Source organism: Salarias fasciatus, chromosome 22, assembly GCF_902148845.1.
Source record: "Salarias fasciatus chromosome 22, fSalaFa1.1, whole genome shotgun sequence".
Lineage (NCBI taxonomy): Eukaryota > Metazoa > Chordata > Actinopteri > Blenniiformes > Blenniidae > Salarias > Salarias fasciatus.
The window spans coordinates 15,647,346-15,665,430 of NC_043765.1; the positions used below are offsets into that span (position 1 = coordinate 15,647,346).

The following is an 18,085-nucleotide window of genomic DNA, read 5'->3' on the forward strand; positions in this document are numbered from 1 at the left end:
TGCATGCGCCGCCCTCGCATTAGGAACATGTCAAGGGTGCACGATGTGGAGAGAATCCATGTTTAATGGCAGTTTCAAATTTACCAGAACAGGTGACGCAGACGCTGCAGGCAAGAACCAGATCGGCTTCGCGGCAGATGCGGCCGGAATGTTCCCGTTCCTCGCAGAGAATTAAGAGCATGTAATACGATGCAGACAGCGCGATTCACACCGAGAAAACGATGCATTCTCTGTAAAAACCAACAACTGCCTAATCGCCTCATGTCAGGCTAAAATATTTTCTCTCTATTCTCTAAATTTGTCTCGTTTTCTTTACCATGCAGAGGATCGGGGTCTGTTTGGAATCAGAGCACTGTGCAAGGCAAGCAAGTGTGTTTTGTCCTCGCAAACAACGGTGTCGTATTTTAGCTCCGGGCGACTTCGGCACAATGCGGAGTAGACTGTATTTCTAATACACAAAAACTGACAACTTAATAGTTATCGACCCCACCTCGGCACTAAACAATGAAGTGTGTGTAGATAATGTGCTTCACACAATACAGGGGGAACAAAGAGAGGGAACCAGGGTATGTAGATTTGTGCAACATCTATTTGTTTGTCATTCTTTTGTGAAGGAGGCGGTATAAACTCTGCCAGAATATTCATCAATTTGAAGGTCACACTAATATTAAGCTTGATCTCAAAGTGGAATTGTTGCCGAGTTTGTGTTTACTGATGAAAAACATGTTCATATACTCTGCAATGTGGGGCCACAACGTTCCACACGAGGAGGATAATTATTAAATCCAATCCAGTGATCGAGATGTGCATCACATTCACACAGATCACCTGTGTTCCAGGTAAAATAAATGAGAATAACATCAGTTCTCTGTCAGTGCTGTTTGTTTGGATTGCACGGCTGCAGTCTAACAGGACTCAAAGTCCTTTCTTTCTTGCTCCAGCATTTGCATCTAAACATTAGCTCACCTGTGATCAGCTCGCAAAACTGAACAGGAACTAAACTGTAAATGAATAAATGTAACTATTTTCACGGTAGCTGGCAGAACGTCTACGTCACGGTTAAACTTTAATGCCGTCTCCTCTGAAGAGCGCTATATGTGAAAGCTCTCTCGACTGTAATGTGAGGGAAAGTATGAAAAAACAGAGAGAGGGATTTCCTCTCCAGTGAGGCTTCTTTAAATGGAACGGCGCCGAATTCACAGGCGAGAGGAGAAAGACGGAGCACGAGGAGGGAAAAGTTCCTTGTGCAACATTAATAATTAACTCTCTCATGGTCCTTTGATGCATGAAGGTGAAGTTTGAATCCTGCTTGAAACCATGAGGTTCCTGTTGTCTCTGCCAAGTTCTGCAGTGAAAATTAACCACGAGCTTCCGTGATCACAATGTGCTCTCTGCGAGGGGATACTGTTGCACACACACATACACACACACACGCATACACAGCTCCTCTGGGGCATGCGAGCAGTGTTGGCATGAACGGAATAATAATGGATGAGGATGAAAGTGCTAAACGTCTTCAGCACATGATGCAGCTGAGCTAGTGCACTTATTTAGCAGCATGCTGTTGTTTTTCATTGGGTTTTATGAGCAACTTTAAAGGCAGAAATCACAAGATTGTGATTTTAACGGTGCAGAAATATGACACATAGAGGTGATCAGTGTCAGTTTAATGCTCGCGTCTTTACATAGGACAACAGCCAGGGATGGGAAACCATAATAATTCATGCTCTTCATAATAATTCATTAAGAGAATGAGCTTTTCTTTGCTTTGGTCTATTACTCTTTTTTGTCAGCTTCTAGAACCAAAGCTGCAGATTATCAGGTGTCCGACTGGAGAGAGAAACTGAAATGAGTCAGGGACCAAGCTGTATCCTCCGAGCTGACGGCGTTTGCCCCCACAGAACAGAGTTTATCAGAGACCGCCTCCAGAAAGTGACGGCGGAGGACGGAGCCGCCTGCCGGCAGTCCTCGCTTCAACCCCGCTGAACACCTGGAGGATCAGCTTGAGCGAGCCGCTTGTGCCAGAGCGACCAACACAACCACGCTGGCCGACCTGCTCCAAACGCCGGCTGAAGAACAGGATGCCATCCCCGAGCGGCGGCGTGAGCCGGCTGGCGAGCGCCATGAGGACGAGCTGCCGGGCCGCCGCGGCATCGTGCAGATCTTCCACTCGCTACTGAGGCGCCAGTTTGTTAAATAACAATCAAATCATCCAATCCAACCAGCCACATTACGTAAGAGTCAACAGCAAAGGAAAGCAAGTGGCAGAGGGGATTCGGAAAACATTTTTTATTAGATTCTGAACTCTGCTATTCATCCCACAAATGCATGCAAATGAGAAAAGTGACACCGTTTCAAATGGAGTTTAAAACAAGCTTTGTTCACACTAAAGGGAAAATTTAGGAAACTAATTTCCTTATTTTTTGTGTAATTATCCATAAATATTACTGAAGGTAATATTAGAAAAAAACTGCAATAAATAAGTCTGTTCAACCCACTTTAAACTAATTGATGCTCTTTAAATTACAAATAAAGTACTGAACACTTTTCATCATTGCAAACTGAACTCTCTGTTCCCATGGCCACCATCACTTCATCCTATTATCTAACTGTTCAGTCTATTTTTTTTTTTTTTATTTCCAAAAACGAACCAATATTAACTGGTGGAATTATGGATTAGCCGATGCGCCGGACGTCTTTGATGCAGCTAATAGAGTAACAGTGTGAGTTCGTCCCACACAGCCACAACTGCTCTCCTTCCCACGGAGACGGGGAGGCGGAGGAGGGAGGGTGCGAGACGGGAAGACAGAGCGAGAGAATGAGAAAAGACGCCTGCGGATCAACTGTGTAACGCTTAAAAAAAAAAAGAAAGAGTGGATGAGATGAGACCGATGATTGTTCAGTCTCATCTTTCTCTCTTAATACAAAAAAAATGAAGGCAATGCAGTATACTTAATGTACAGAGAATCCAAAGCAGTCATTTTATAGTGGATCATTTGTATTAATGAATTAAAGTTGAAGCAACAGGACTAATTGGGAAAAGCAGCTGGAGACGAAAAGGCTCAGAGATGAAATTGGTTAAAGCAAAAAGGGATTGTTTGGTAGAAACACCTCTCTGAGGAGGAGAGGAGACTTCTGGCTTGTTCTCAGCATCCAGTTCAGAACCCAGCATCTCTGGCAGTGTAAGGTTTGTTAAAAACCTGCACAGCGGCAGTTTACACACAGAGTCCATTAATGCTGACAGGTATACAGAAGTTACAAGTGAATCTGTTTCCTGTGGCTTTCAGGGGAAGCCTTGCAGATCGCAAAAAAACCTCCAACGTTCATCACGACAGCAGCCTGCAGTCCACACATTTCACCAAAAGAAAAGAAAGTTTCTCCCTGCTCCAGTTCAGACACAAGCTGTCATTACTGAACTTCAATGGTTTAGCATTTAATTTAAGATTTGTTTATGCCGATTTAATGTACAATTTTAGTTTATTACTATCAGTAGACGGTGAAATTTGCCTTTAACGTGCTTGAAACAAAGATCATCCAACTCAAAACTCTTGTAAACATTGGTGAGCAGCAGCAGTTATACCAACTGACAGAATAATACTTTACAAATACAAAATGCCAGAGCTGAATCTAAACATTTTAGGAGGCTAAACATTTTTGAGATTTTTTCTAATATTTTTAGATTAATCGTCTGATGCTTTTATGACCTGCTGTGGATTGAATCATGAGTTTATGAGAATTATAATCATTACATTTTATTGACATTTCTTCTAAACTTCATGGACGCCCTGCACTGTCCTGACTGGTGGATTCACCTGGAGGGTGGAGCCTTGCTGCAGAGTGACTCATGCACACATGCCAGCCGCTATAATGTATATAAAGCAGCTGATGAAGGAGACTGAGGTGCATACAGTACGTTACATGAGATTTACATTAGTAAGTATGACATTCAATTCCCCTCCCTGTCGTCCTCTCTCCCCGCCGTCCGTAAAAAAACACCCTTTGAAGTCGACACACAGAAGAATGAGCTGACATGTGAGCTTGTTTCTCCGCTCTCCATATACATGCTTCACTTTTTTCTTTTTTTTTTTTCGAAATCACCCGTACACCACGTATAAATCTCTCACTCTCTCGTGGTCTGAGTGACAGATTGAGTTCAGAAGCAGCCTCAGCAGGAACGCCACACACAGGAGCGGCCAACTCTGGCTGACACAAACGTGTGTGTGTGTGTGTGTGTGTGTGTGTGTGTGTGTGTGTGTGTGAGAAGGTGAGCGTGCCTCCAGTCGAATGTGTCTCTCACACACGCAGGCTGAGTATTTTAAACGCTGACTCAAGATTAGCTTCCCGGCTGGGGTTTAAGGAGGATCTGAGAGTTTGTACTTATGTTGCGGGGACAGAAATGCACTACAGACTGCGACGGTTCCACCGGTTTGAGCACAGTCGCCTGACAGATCACAAAGAAAATCATCAGACGAGACAAATGACCTCAATCATGTCTCCAAATTGGAGGCCTGTCACTTCAGCTCCGATATTCTACCAGAGCGATGAGCTTCCTCTTCAGGTCAGTGGAGATTACCCAGAGCTTCTGCGCCGACTTACAGTCACACTCAACTTTGTTTAACCTACTTTTCATAACTTATCATTGTGAGGGGAAAAACCCAATACAACTCAATGATTTCCTTTCAAAATGGGACCTATTTAAATTTTAATTCATTTTCATATCAATTCGATATTTTTACTGCATCAAAATTGTGGCAACTGTGTTTGACATTGTAGTGGCCAATGTAAAATAACAGAACAGCAGTTCTTTTCATTTCTTCAACATAAAATGAAGAATTCTACATACATTTTGCAGATACAAGAGCTGGAAGTTGTGAGTTGTTGTATGAGGTGGATTACTTAAAGGTGCATCTGAAAAAAATCTTGAATAAAATGATTGAATGACTGAATGAATGCTTGTTGCTTACATGTATTTCGATGTATGACAGTGGACTTATTATTATTAAGTATTAATATTTTGTTCTTTACAATTTTATCTTCATTGACTTGATAGTTGAGGCTGCTGCCTTTCCAAGATGGTTATGGTGGATGATGTGAGTCTTAATGATCCCAATTAAACATTTTAAAATGTAAAAAAAAAAACATTTAACTTTATGCCGTGACAGTAGAATAATCCCAAAAACAATTTTACAATAAACTTTGTCTTTTTGCCATTTCAAATAATTATCATAGCATAAATCAGCAGTCAGGCCAGTGTGTGGGAGCGTCTGAAACTCACATTACCGTGGCAGTTTAGGGGTGTTTCCTCACACTACTAGAAATAAAGACTCATGAGAGGCAGCAGTGTTGTGAGGAAAGATATTAGTTTTAACAAATAAATCCCTGATGGCCTGTCACGACTGTTACACCACTTTCATAAACGGTATATTGATTCTTTTAGGTGTTAAATCTAATCAGCACTCATCCATCGCTACCTTGAGGAGAGCAATCGCAGCATCACTGCAATCAAAGATTTCGGGCACTTACGGGCTGTTGGCGCCTCCGCCGGAGCGAAACTGGACATAAGGGGCAAGTTGGAGGAGGAGCTTAACTGCCTCTGGCCACTCCCCCTCATTGCAGCGGAACTCGCAGGACGCCGAGTCGCACTCCTCGAAGCTGAACTGGTAATAGGAGTTGGAGTCTGAAAAGACAACCCGCTGGTCCACTGGGGGGAGAAAAGACACATAAGCAGACATCACAAACCTATAATGACTAAAATAACCCAAAAATGGTCAGTCTTCATTCTGCAGTCTCGGATGAACATTTACAAGGTAGAATAAAAAAGCTCAGCGTCACACTGGACAATGATCTGAATTCATTTCAGTAACCGTCAAATTTCCATATCCATCCCGTCGCCTCTGACTCTTGGTTTATTTCAGTCGGTTCACTTGGATTCAAAAAACGCACTGCGACGATACCGATATGATGGCTCATTCCTGAAAAAGCGATCCAGCTATAACACCGGATGAAATCAACGGCAAAGCCAAAAAATATCCGTTGCAGAATACTGACAACAGCAGGCGTCAAGTGCCTTATGATTAACTGGCTAAAGCGTACAATACCGCGGATTGAAAAGATCCAGAAAATCCTTCAGATGGAACAAATAATAATACACCTTAAGGCTGCGAAAAGAACGGTGGAGCCCCGCCACCTGCTTATTATCACTGCCGCTCCGCCCCCCCACCTATAGCCTAATCCCTCCCCCCACCACCTCTCTCACTCCTCTTTTATGAATTTACTTCTCAACTTCAAATAAGAAAATGCACTTTCTAATATTTTCTTTTCCCATGTTTGATTCATTAATATCATTCTCAAGCTGAATCATTATTAAACTGCATAGGAGGTTATAAAACTTCAGTAAAAATAAATACAGCGATGTGTTGTTTTTTTTTCAGTGGGAGCTCATTGAGGATTCCACTGTGGTCCAAATTTGATGTAATTCAACAAACAGGATTCACCAGAAATATAAATCCTCCTCCCACAAAAGAAGTGCACTCATTCTAGCTCCAGAGAAAGGGCGGAAAATTGCCACTCGCACAGAAACCTGGATAAAGTCTTCATATTATGGATTAACCAGGCCGATGAACTGTGCCTGAGCTCCACTGTTTATCCTTTAACACATTTAGACCTGAAGCAACACGAACACAATCCTCCCTCCGGAGCGCAATTCAACTACAATGTACTTTTTATAAGAAGCTATCTCTTCAAAGACCCGTGTCGAATGAAAAGGCATCGTACGAACTGCGGAAGTACACGACGAAATAACATCACGCCCGGCTCTAATTAGAGAAGCAACACAAACGTTTCAATAAAGGATCATAAGGGATAAATTACTCGGCACTCCGACGGTTCAGCAGGCAGTTAATTGTTGGTAAGACATGGTTTCAGATGAATTACGGAGGATGTTTTGGGCAGAATAATTACTGTAATTACTGGGAGAAGGGCTTCAATAAACACTGTACTGAGTCCTGTCATTGTTTTACCATCTTACGTAAAAAAAAAAAAAAAAAAAAATTAAAAGGTCGTGATCGTTTCTGTTGTTCTGCCTTAAGAGCAGCTTTTTAGCTTCGGCGGCTAGAAATTTTAGGGCACAGTCCAACAGTCCAAACCTGGGGCATGTTAGTGTGTGTGTGTGTGTGTGTGTGTTTTCTTTTACCAGACAGCAGGACTCCCAGCTCCAGCAGCACCTGCCAGACGCGCACGGCAGTCGTCCGACAGCGCACGTACACACACTGCTCGCAGAGCCACTGCACCAGCTCCACTCCCACATAGCTGCGCCTGTTCAAACACACACGCGCGCACGTGCACAGTTTTTATTTTATGCACACAAGTCAGTACGTATTAAGATACACGACGCACGAGAACACGCATCCATACAGACTTCCTCCCTGTTGTTGTTTTTTTTCTTCTTCTAATTTAATCAATATCATTGATTATTCATTAGTTCTCTGTAAGCTGTTTCCTACGAAACGGTGAATCCTTTCCGCCGGCTTGTCCCGGGGGTAAACTCCTCCTGCATGTGTACGCTGTGCATTTGTGTGGGCGGACGCAGGGGGACGGCTAAGAGTATCTATTTATATTTGCGTCCAGATGTTCGGATGGTTCTTGCACGCGTGTGAACGTCCTGCATGTGCAGCAGCGCGCCGCTTCACGGCACATGCGCTCCCGGGCCAACTCCTGCTCTCCTATATGTAACATCTAACATCCCGCTCCATTCATCTCGCTGCATAAACAGCTCCGGCAGGCCAGTCGGGGACCGGCGAGTCAGAGCGAGTGCATCAGTGGACTCATCGATCCGGCGCCGCGCACACAAACACAAAGAGACAGGGACAAGTGTACCGTATGATCCTGGCCAGGTGGATCTTGTCTTTAGCCGGGTACGGTCCGTGAGAGAGGAAGGCGTTCCTCACCGCCCGGCCAGCACATGGGAAACTTTGGGAGCAAGACTGACACACACACACATACACACACACACACGTTAGTGTTAAAGAGGTGTAAATGTAACTAGCATCACGAAATTCAACGTGGATGTAAGATTTCAGAGAGCGAACGTGGCGACACGCAGCCGTCATTGAGCGGCTCACAAGGACAACTGGATTCCCTCCCTCCCTCCCCGAGGAGGGAAACATCGACCGAGTCTACACGCTCAGGAATAATCCTGCTGTTGACTCTGCCGTAAATAAGACCGGATTTCAATTAAGCTGTTTACATGGGCTGCCGGTTCTATTAAATTCTAATTATTCCTTACATGCATTAGAACAAAAACCATTTACACTGACACAAGTCAAAATCACACCGCGTACACACGGCGTTGCTAAGTATGGTTGCTCAGTTTTAAGCAGGATGATTTCATTCAGCGAGGAAACAAGGAGCTGATTGTTCATAACTCTACTTTTCAGAAGCTGCTTTGTGAAAACAATAAAATTGTGTCTCGATTATCAGGGCTCGTTTCAATAATCATGGATAATTTCTTATTTGTAAAATGGATGTTGGGGAAAGAGGATCTTTTCGCCAGAAAATCTAATTTATTTTTGTTTAAGACACGAAATCAAGATTATACAATAAGCTATGATGCAAAACCATAAGCATTATGGCTTTGATGACTGAATGCTTATGCAACCCACCTACATGTCTCCCGCTGAAAAGCCAAAATCCTCTAATTAACACACCTCCCATAAAGCTTTTTACTGCCTCTGGAACCAAACAGTCATTAACACCAACATTACAATTTATTAGGAACTTTTCCTCTTAGCGTAATGCATGCCATGTTCTGAAAAAACAGCGTGACTGTTTACTTCCCATGAGTTACAGGAAGCAGTCCTTCTTTACTCTGAATCCAAACCACAATTTTTTCATACATTTTGTCCGTTTATATGTAAAAACAGAGGAGATCTCATTCACTGTTATCTAAGGATTTATGAAAGTTATTTTTTTACAAATGACTGTGCTGTCTCTTCTTCACGTATTTAGACGTTCTGTCTTTCTTTTCTTTGTTTATTTTTGTTTTTTAGTAGTTTGAAATAAAGCTTCTCCTAAACTTGTAACTCATAGGAATTAAGTGAACAGACCACAGTCCATGCTGTGAATGAAAGGAAAGATACATTTAAAACAAGTGAAATCAATCCAACAACGATGAAAATTTGGTTTAATTACATCTTTTTTGCCAGAAACTTAAAATAAATAGTACCAATGTCAAATCATCCGGATGAAATTTCTTTTGTTTTGCATGATTTAAATTTTAGTGACTGGATTCAGTCATCGTTTTGGAAGCGTATTCCTCAATGATGTCTGAACAAAAAGCAGAGATCTTCAGAGCAAACTTGGCTGAGCGGAGATCCCTTCTGAGGCTTTGTTTCCAGGCGTCACCATGCGGAGGTGATCAAAGCCGAGCTGCTCTGCACTCAGCGCCACATCAATATTATACGTAGCCGGTATCACCGAGCCAAAGTAGAAAAGAAAAATCTAATGAAATACAAACAATATTAATACATAACAAAGCAGAGGGACACACAGCAAGGCAGATTCAAAGAGCTTTTGTCACAAGATAAACAGATGTGCTTTCAAACAAGCAGCATCTTTACCTCGGATGATGTCTTTACTTTCTGCAGATGTTTTTAGTGTTGAAAGAAAACTACTCACAAGACACTTTAGAGCCCTGCAGCCTTTTTCCGAGTGCAGTAATAAAGTACTTGCCAAACCACATTAGGGTCATGAATGAGGAATTAAGACTCTCAGTCAGTGTTTGTGTGAAACTACAGAGCAAAATAGCTGATATTTTAAAATTAGGAATGAGGTCACATGTGTTCAGGATAAACAAACAGTTTTTGTTTAATAGTAAAACTGAAAGAATGACATCATTGTCTGCGTGCGTGTGTGTGTGTGTGTGTGTGTGTGTGTGTGTGTGTGTGTTTTCTCACTTTGTGTACTGTGGGTCCAGAGCTTGGTCCAGGGATAGTGTCAGGTGATTGCTGTTGAAACAAAATACACACAAGCCATCAGAGCCAACGCACACATGACGACACACACAGTAAACACAGCGAGCAAACACGCCTGATGAGAGACGGACCAGTTCAACCGATTCAAAAACATCAGTCATAACTAAAAACCAGCAGCTATACGTACTCATTCACACTGAGGGAACTGAGGATGAACATCCTCCACAGACACGACCAAGTCCAGTTCACCCGACTCAGTCTGCTTTGAGAAGCCTCCAACTTAATATTGCAATAAAAAAATATCATGTGAAATATAATGCTGCTGCTTTATGTGTGGCAATAACAACAAAAAAAAAGAATAATCAATCAGTAATCCTCATATAAAGAGTAATCACATTTCATTCAAACTGTGAAGTGTTCATAGACAATCAACCTGATCTCCACTCCTCTATGTTCAGGTTGGTCAAAGTGGTGCTCCATATTTTCATGCACGCTTTAAAAACTTTGAGAACCACTGATCTAAACAACTCAGCCTGATAAACAACAACCACTAAATCAAACAACACAGCAGGAAAAAAATTGTTCATCCCTTAAACTGTAAATATCAAAATGCAATTTCCAGCCGAACCAAGGCGCAGCAGTGAGAACGACTCTCAGATGTAGAGACGCTGGCTTCAGCCGCAGGAACTGAGCAGCGAAGAGAAGCAGCTGGTGTCTCTGCTGACTGATGGTTCCTTCTGCTTTCAGATGCACACAGGCATCACAAAGAATCCCAGAAATCACTAAACGATAATAGTTTCACACAACTAACATTGAAAATAAAAGCTTTAAAGCATTTTATTTACAATAATCAAGTTCTCTGGCTAATAGGAAAAGAACATCTGATCTCAAATATTTCAGTACTATGAGTTGCTGTCTGTTTTTGTGACTAATAAATGGAAATTATAACAAAAGAAGGATTTAAATATATAAATGTATGAGTATAAATCTAAATAATGGAAATCATGACTAAAATTAGTCATCAAGGGGCAGAAAACCACATTCACATCTCTGGTTAACTGATGGCTGTAATTAACCTCACATACATAGCTGGAGAAGTACGCAGTACGCACAGGAAGAACATGCAAAGTCAAAGCTCATTACCCAGGAAATGCAGATCCAGAAATTAAATATTGATTTTTTTTTTGGAATGTCTGTTGTTAAGCCTCACTTTTTTCACCTTGCATAATGGAAAACAGGACAAACTACAACAAATACTTCCCTATCTTTTTTTAAGACCAGTTATGAATCATTTAAATCAATTACATCTACGTTTTTGATTCACACCATCGATACCATCTTGTGTAAAGGTTCTGACTTTTCCCTTTCGTGAACGCAGAGCTGCCACCACAAAAACTGAATGACCATTGTTATGAACAATGGACGATCCCATTATGCTACTGAAGCCGTAATAAATGGGAGTCATGTTTACGACCATCAGCCTTTGCCCTCGGTGTTTCCACTCCAGCTCCACCTCCCCGTGTCCGGAAATAAGCTTTTAAGCTTTATGGATTATTGTGGTGCTGCTGGGTGCAAGACGGCAGCGCTGTTGACATTGTGGTGACATACTGGTCATAAAATGGATTAAAAATGATAGCAAGTGTTTGATGAGGTGGAGAGGAAACGGCACCACGTGCAGACTCATACTTTTGGAGCTCGACGGCACGACGTCACGCCTTGTGCTGCAACTTAAAAAAAAACTTTTTAAATTACCTTCACAAGGATCTATAAAAAGTCCAATAAAATTAGAATTATATGAATTATGCAAATATGAAAAAGAAGGTCAAAAGGTTACAATCGTGACATGTGAGTCCACGAAACCTGCAGTCTTCAAACTTCCAATATTAACCTTGTAAAACCACTCTGTGAATAAATAAGTTACTCAGTCTGTCGTCCGTTACTGAGTCACTCGGGCAAATGGAAGTATTTCCTTGTGTGGGTCTGTTTATCTCCGGCAACTTTTATTGTGTGCGATTGTTTTACAACACTTAATGGTACCATATAACATCAAGACAGTGTATGTTTTGAGATATCTTTTGCACTCCTTTTTTCAGAGTAAATTTCAAAGAGAATAATGTCCCAAAAAAAAAAAGAAAAAGAAATGATTATTTCATCTGATTTAAAACACTAAAGCTTCCCAGACACAAACACAGACTGTAGAAGAGCATTAGGATGGCGAGCACGTCGCCAGCGCACATGAAGAAACAGACAGATGCAAACCTCTTGCAATCGGAGTGCAACTGGTCTCTGAGATCAGCCAGGGAGCAGGCACCGCTGACAGAGTTGCGGGTTTGAATCCCTCTGGAAACCTCCACTCAAACTGAGCCTTTGCCAGCAACTGTTGCTGCCGCTGGCGAGGAACAACAAACCGCCAGATGAAGCCAGATAGAAAAATACAAAGACGTCAAATGAGCTAAACAAAAGCACCTGAGACGCAGAGGGAGGAACGCTGATGAAGTGCAAGGGGAGGAGGATGAGGATGGATATGGGTATGACAGACGGAGAGGAAAAGCGATGAGGCGGTGAGACAGAGAGATCATCTTAATTATAATGGCGAAAGAGAGAAAGTGCGAGCAAGACAAAGACAGAGAGGGAGAGAGAGAGAGAGAGGAGTGCTCGGCTCTGGAGTCGCAAGAAAATGAAATAAGAGTGATGATTAGAAAGATGTGGAGGAGAGTGTGTGATCCTCATTAGAGCGATGATACCGTCTGGGATGTCGCACTCAGACGTGCACACAAAACATGCGCTGCGCTGAAGCTCACACACACACACACACACACACACACACACACACACACACACACACACACACACACACACACACACACACACACACACACACACACACACACACACACACACACACACACACACACACACACACACACACACACACACACACACACACACACACCTCTTAAGGGGAGTTAATCACAGCTCACCAACTCTTCATTATAGGAATGGATTCCCCATTTAGGGAAATATGCTCCTCTGCTTTCTTAGCCAGACTCAGATAAGGAGATCAATACCACTCCCGTGACATTAACTATGAGGCTAAAGCCAAAAGCTTGTTAGCTTAGCTTAGCACAAAGACTGCTTACATGTAGAAAACTGAGCCAGGCTCCGTCGAAAGGTAATAAAACCCTCTAAGCAGCACCTCTAAAGCTCATTTTAAATGGTGTCATTGATCCAAAACTGGAGGTCGACATTTTATACATTACACAATGGATGAATTGATAAAACAGTCATAAATGTACTTTATTTTATCTTTAGGAGCGTGTTACAGGGGGATAGTTGGTGTAATAGTAGCGAAGGCAGGGAGTAGCTGAGGTGGGTGAAGTGGTGGCGGATGATCTCCCCTGGAGCGCAGTTTATTCCAGTTCTCACTTGTTTATCTGGGCGCCTGACATTTTGCAGTTTATGTGTACAACAGTGTATAACTTCAGTGCTATTTTCGTCTAATTACTTCTACTGATACAATTAATTCTTCCCACCAGATCTCAATAATGTTTTGCTGTGTTGAGTTATTTTTTTGTTTGTTTGTTTGTGTGCTTTCATTCCAGTTCAGTATTTAATTCTCTATTATTTTTGTTCAAATTTTGAACAAATGACTAACAATTTTAATTTAGTAGAGAATAAATTATCTAAACTAAGTGAAAAACTGAAGAAAATAGCATTTGACAGATTATCAGATTATTTTCAGCGATACCTTTTCAAAGAGCGGCACGCTGGTAAAGGACCGGCGTTTGTGGCATGAGCAGCAGAGTTGGACAAGTTGGTTGCGAACATGAAAACTTTGCGTAATCTTCTCTGTCAATGTCAGACCGCTTTTCGTTGCAGTTGACTATTGATCCGAGTTGTTAAACTGCAGTCAGCTCTGCTGGAAGAGCGTTCGATCCTCCCCACTGCGAGTTTGGTTCAATATTGTGGAGATATGGATTACCGCTACAGTATTTACAGGATTTTATTTCTGCACCTGACTGCCTACAAATTTGGTTTTAGAAGGTCAAGACAAGTTAATAAAAACAGCAAAGGAAAACAGGAATTTATTCAGAGGCGCAACCCACACTCAGCTGCCCATCCCACAAATGAATGTTCTTTACAAATCAAGCAGTAACTGAGCAGGAAATGATCAGAACTTCCAACAGTATCACATTTATTTCCAAGAAGCGCTGCTGCAACAAAGAAAAAACCTGCCAAACACTGATTTCCTCTCTAGTTCTGTCCATCGATAAGGATAATACGAACGTGTGTTGCACTAATCACGACCACATAAAGGGATAGAACTGGAAGTCACGGTGTTCAGAAGGTCAGCTTTTCTGATTAACAAAGTGTAAAGCTTGAGTTGGAGCTTTATCAGCTCTGAGAAACCTTTACGGAACAGATCAGTAATTGGCCGTAAAAAACACAAAGTCACTGAGGACGTACTCCGAGATATCCGTGGAAGTGAGAGCTGGTTTCTGTTCCTTCAGAGTTTGGCTTGAGGGTTAAGTCGAGCACTCCGCCCAGCCAGGCAACATACACTAAATCAACTGTTTGTGACTCTCGCTATCTGTCTCACTCTCTCCCTCTCTTTTGTCTTGGTCTCTCCATCTTATCTCTCCATCTCTCCGTTTCCTCGTCTGGTGAGCGCGGATCTCTCAATAGGTCTTTGTTTCTGCGGCATCATCTCTCCTTGTAAACACACTCCAGGCGCACGCCAGCGCCAGAGGTATTTCATTCACACCGCTTCGCAACAACAAGGCATTTCTGTCGCCTGTGCGACCGCATGCGGTTCTGCCCGTCTCCCTCTAACAAACACACGCTCCCCCTATTACGGGGAATGTATGGGCGCCGCCGCCGCAGCCTCGGAGGCCGAACGCGAGCGAGGGGAGAGCGGAGAGGAGCCGAGGAGGGAAGATGAATGAAAGCTATAAAGACAGAGCGCATGCTGACACGCTTATCTGTGTGATGACTTCAAAGTGTGTGCAGAGCGAGCAAGGCGGAGAGAGGGGGAGAGCGAGAGCAGGAGAGAGCGAGGTCATTATCTGAAAGAAATGGATTACTCTCAGATTAGATTGCTGAGCACAGTGAAGAGCTGTAGCACGGCATGCTTGGCAAGCCCTCCGTCTCACACACACACACACACACACACACACACACACACACACACACACACACACACACACACACACACACACACACACACCACACACACACACACACACACACACACACACACACACACACACACACACACACACACCACACACACACACACACACACACACACACACACACTCAGCGACACGTTCGCACAAAGCTCCCGTCGACTCCTTGACACATCAGTCATACGAGAAAGTCAAAATGGAGAAATCAATACAGCTGTAGCCGAACGTAGACAAACACACACACACACACACACACACACAGACAAGGTGAAGCTGTCAGGAGAAGCTCTGTACAGCACAAGACCTCTGGTCTGCCAAAACACACACTTAATATCTACACTAGCTCATATGTTTCAGTTATTTTATTCAGAAACTTGTCATTTTGAGCTTTTATAATGGTTTTCTTTGATTTTACTTAGCATGCTGTCGTATAGACTGATACACAAAAATACTTTGAACATCATGAGGAAAGCATTGGTGGTAAAGATGTTTGTTTTCAACAGTATACTTCGTTTAAAGTGTTGTCATTCCAGCCTTTAATGCACTTTAAATAAACAAACATGGGGAACAGTGTTTGCATTTCTCACCATGCAATGTTCATCCCAGCCCGCCTCTCACTCATGCTTTCATGTTTCTTATTTCAATGTACAGCATAATGCAGTTATGGATGTGGAATATTGCCGGCAGACATAAAAACACAGGAGAAAGCACCATTATGCTGCATTCATTATGTAGAAATAAGATCACATTCGAGGGAATTTGACACACTTCCCTTTTCGACCGTGATTAAAAAGTCACAGAGCCTGCATTAGGGGTGCGTTAGGTTCCATAATCTAATCTAACAGCCAGAAATACAACACGATGCAGTTATACATGCCGCTTGTGAGGAACATTTTGTATATCTAAGTTTGTGTTGTCGTACAGCAATATTCTGGATGTATTATCGCAGCGCGCGTCCACACATCCCATTCAAATATTAAATATCTGGCGTGCTCCAACACTGCTGAGGTTGGTTCTTTGCATCTCTGAACACGAGAAAGCGGTATAGAAGAAGAAGAAGACATTAAAGGGGACAAAATCTGAAATCATGTCAAAAAAAATTGCATGACTAAAACTAAGAGTGCAAGTATTTCTGAAAAAACACTGGAAAAAATGTCTGCATCCATCACGAGCTTTGTTTTCAATGAAAGGCAGAAAAACAGAGCAGCAACTGCTCTAAGTCGTGTTCCCCATCATTGAATGACTTTGCCACAAAGGTGTGTGTGTGTGTGTGTGTGTGTGTGTGTGTGTGTGTGTGTGTGTGCAAACTGCAACCAGAGTCTGAATGATTAGTCGATTAATTGATTGCAAGAAAATTAAAAGCAGCGCGCTGGGATACCCTCTGTGTTCCGACACTTTTCTGCCATTAATGCTTTCAGCAATCCGTGCTACAGTATTTCCTCTGGGGGATCAGAGCAGCCATTGTTTCCAGCACACATCAGTGCACCTCGGACTCCCGTGACCCCGATCAAGGTTCAATGGTCGCATTTTATTGATGACATTTGGCAGGTGCTGACTTCCTGGCTGCGTACCAGAAACGTCACACATAGCCTCCTGTTTTGTCCCAGTCTTCAAGCCTTAAAGTTAATCTACACACAGCACACAAACATGCTTTGTCTCATGCAAAGTAATTATCTTTAATTGAATGTTACACTCTCCAATGTTTATCTCATTGCAAAATAATATTGTTAACAGTAGGGCTGCACGATTATGGCCAAAATGTCAATCACGATTATTTTTGTCAATATTGTAATCAGGATTATTCATCACGATTATTCATTATGTTATGTAAAACATACCTTTTTATTGCACTTTTTTTTTAAACAAACAAGTGTCAAATTGAAGATGTGCGTCTTCAGCACTTCAGCGAAGTCTGGTGTGCATGCACACATAATTGAAGATGTTTTAATTAGAATCTAAACAACTATTTAGAACCATGTCAATGTTGTGAACGATCGCTTTCCCTTAGAAACGAACATATAGACGCGCCGACTGTGAGTTTTTTAACGTTGACCAGACCTCTGTTCTGAAAAGAGCCGGATTCTGACTTTGGAACCTGAACGCCTCACAGCTGAGCGACCGTCACTTGCTGCATTCTAACCCCTGAGAGCAACACGATGATCACTGAACAACAAGATGAAGATAAAACAACAAGAGAACAGTAAACAGCCACGCTAAACCCAGAAATGAAACCTACCAGAACAATGATTCCCTCTTTCTCTCCAAGCCGCTGCTACGCCGCTCACATCCTGAACTGTCCGTCAATAACAGCTTTTCCCGTTCTGTCCCAGACGCTCAGCGTTTACATCTTCTTTCCACCGGTACAGAAGTTGAGATGTGTTCCATCGACTGATGTTTGAGCATGAAGGAATCGTTCAAAGCCAGGTAGTTCATCGGTGGCTAACAGCTAAGCTAACAGCTGACTGAGACACCGCAGTGGCGTCCATCAGCAGCTACTTTTACGGAGTGTCCCTGAAGGCAGCAGGAGCTACACGGCTCAGGTCGCCCCCTGGTGGTTGGCTGATTGTTGGATTAAAAAAGTGCTTGATTTGACACGCAACAGAGCCCGTTTTTCAATTTAAAAATCGCGACGATCATCTAAATTTAATCGCAGCAGCCAAAATCGTGATCATGATCAAAATTCGATTAATTGTGCAGCCCTAGTTAACAGCTGCTGGGATCCATGGGTCATAAAAACCCACTTTACTATGCTAATTAGACGCTTTAAATCTGAAATATATCTTCATAAAACAGTATATATATATATATAATAATATATATATATATATATATATATAGATATATATATATATATATATATATTATTATGCATACTGTGGTAACTGCTTCACTTCTGATCTTTCAAAAAAATCTTAATTGGAATTT

At 42.3% G+C, this 18,085-nt stretch overlaps 1 protein-coding gene across 1 annotated transcript in view; it reads right to left on the reverse strand.

Moving 5' to 3' along the window:
• LOC115408979 (rap guanine nucleotide exchange factor 5-like) overlaps nt 1-18,085 on the reverse strand; it is a 56,348-nt gene that overhangs the window by 33,859 nt on the left and 4,404 nt on the right. The window contains exons 2-5 of the mRNA XM_030119925.1: nt 9,954-10,004; nt 7,876-7,982; nt 7,193-7,314; nt 5,524-5,701 (exon numbers count right to left, since the gene is read on the reverse strand). Of these exons, the coding sequence (XP_029975785.1) occupies nt 5,524-5,701; nt 7,193-7,314; nt 7,876-7,982; nt 9,954-10,004 (458 nt within the window). The remainder of the gene's footprint in view (nt 1-5,523; nt 5,702-7,192; nt 7,315-7,875; nt 7,983-9,953; nt 10,005-18,085) is intronic.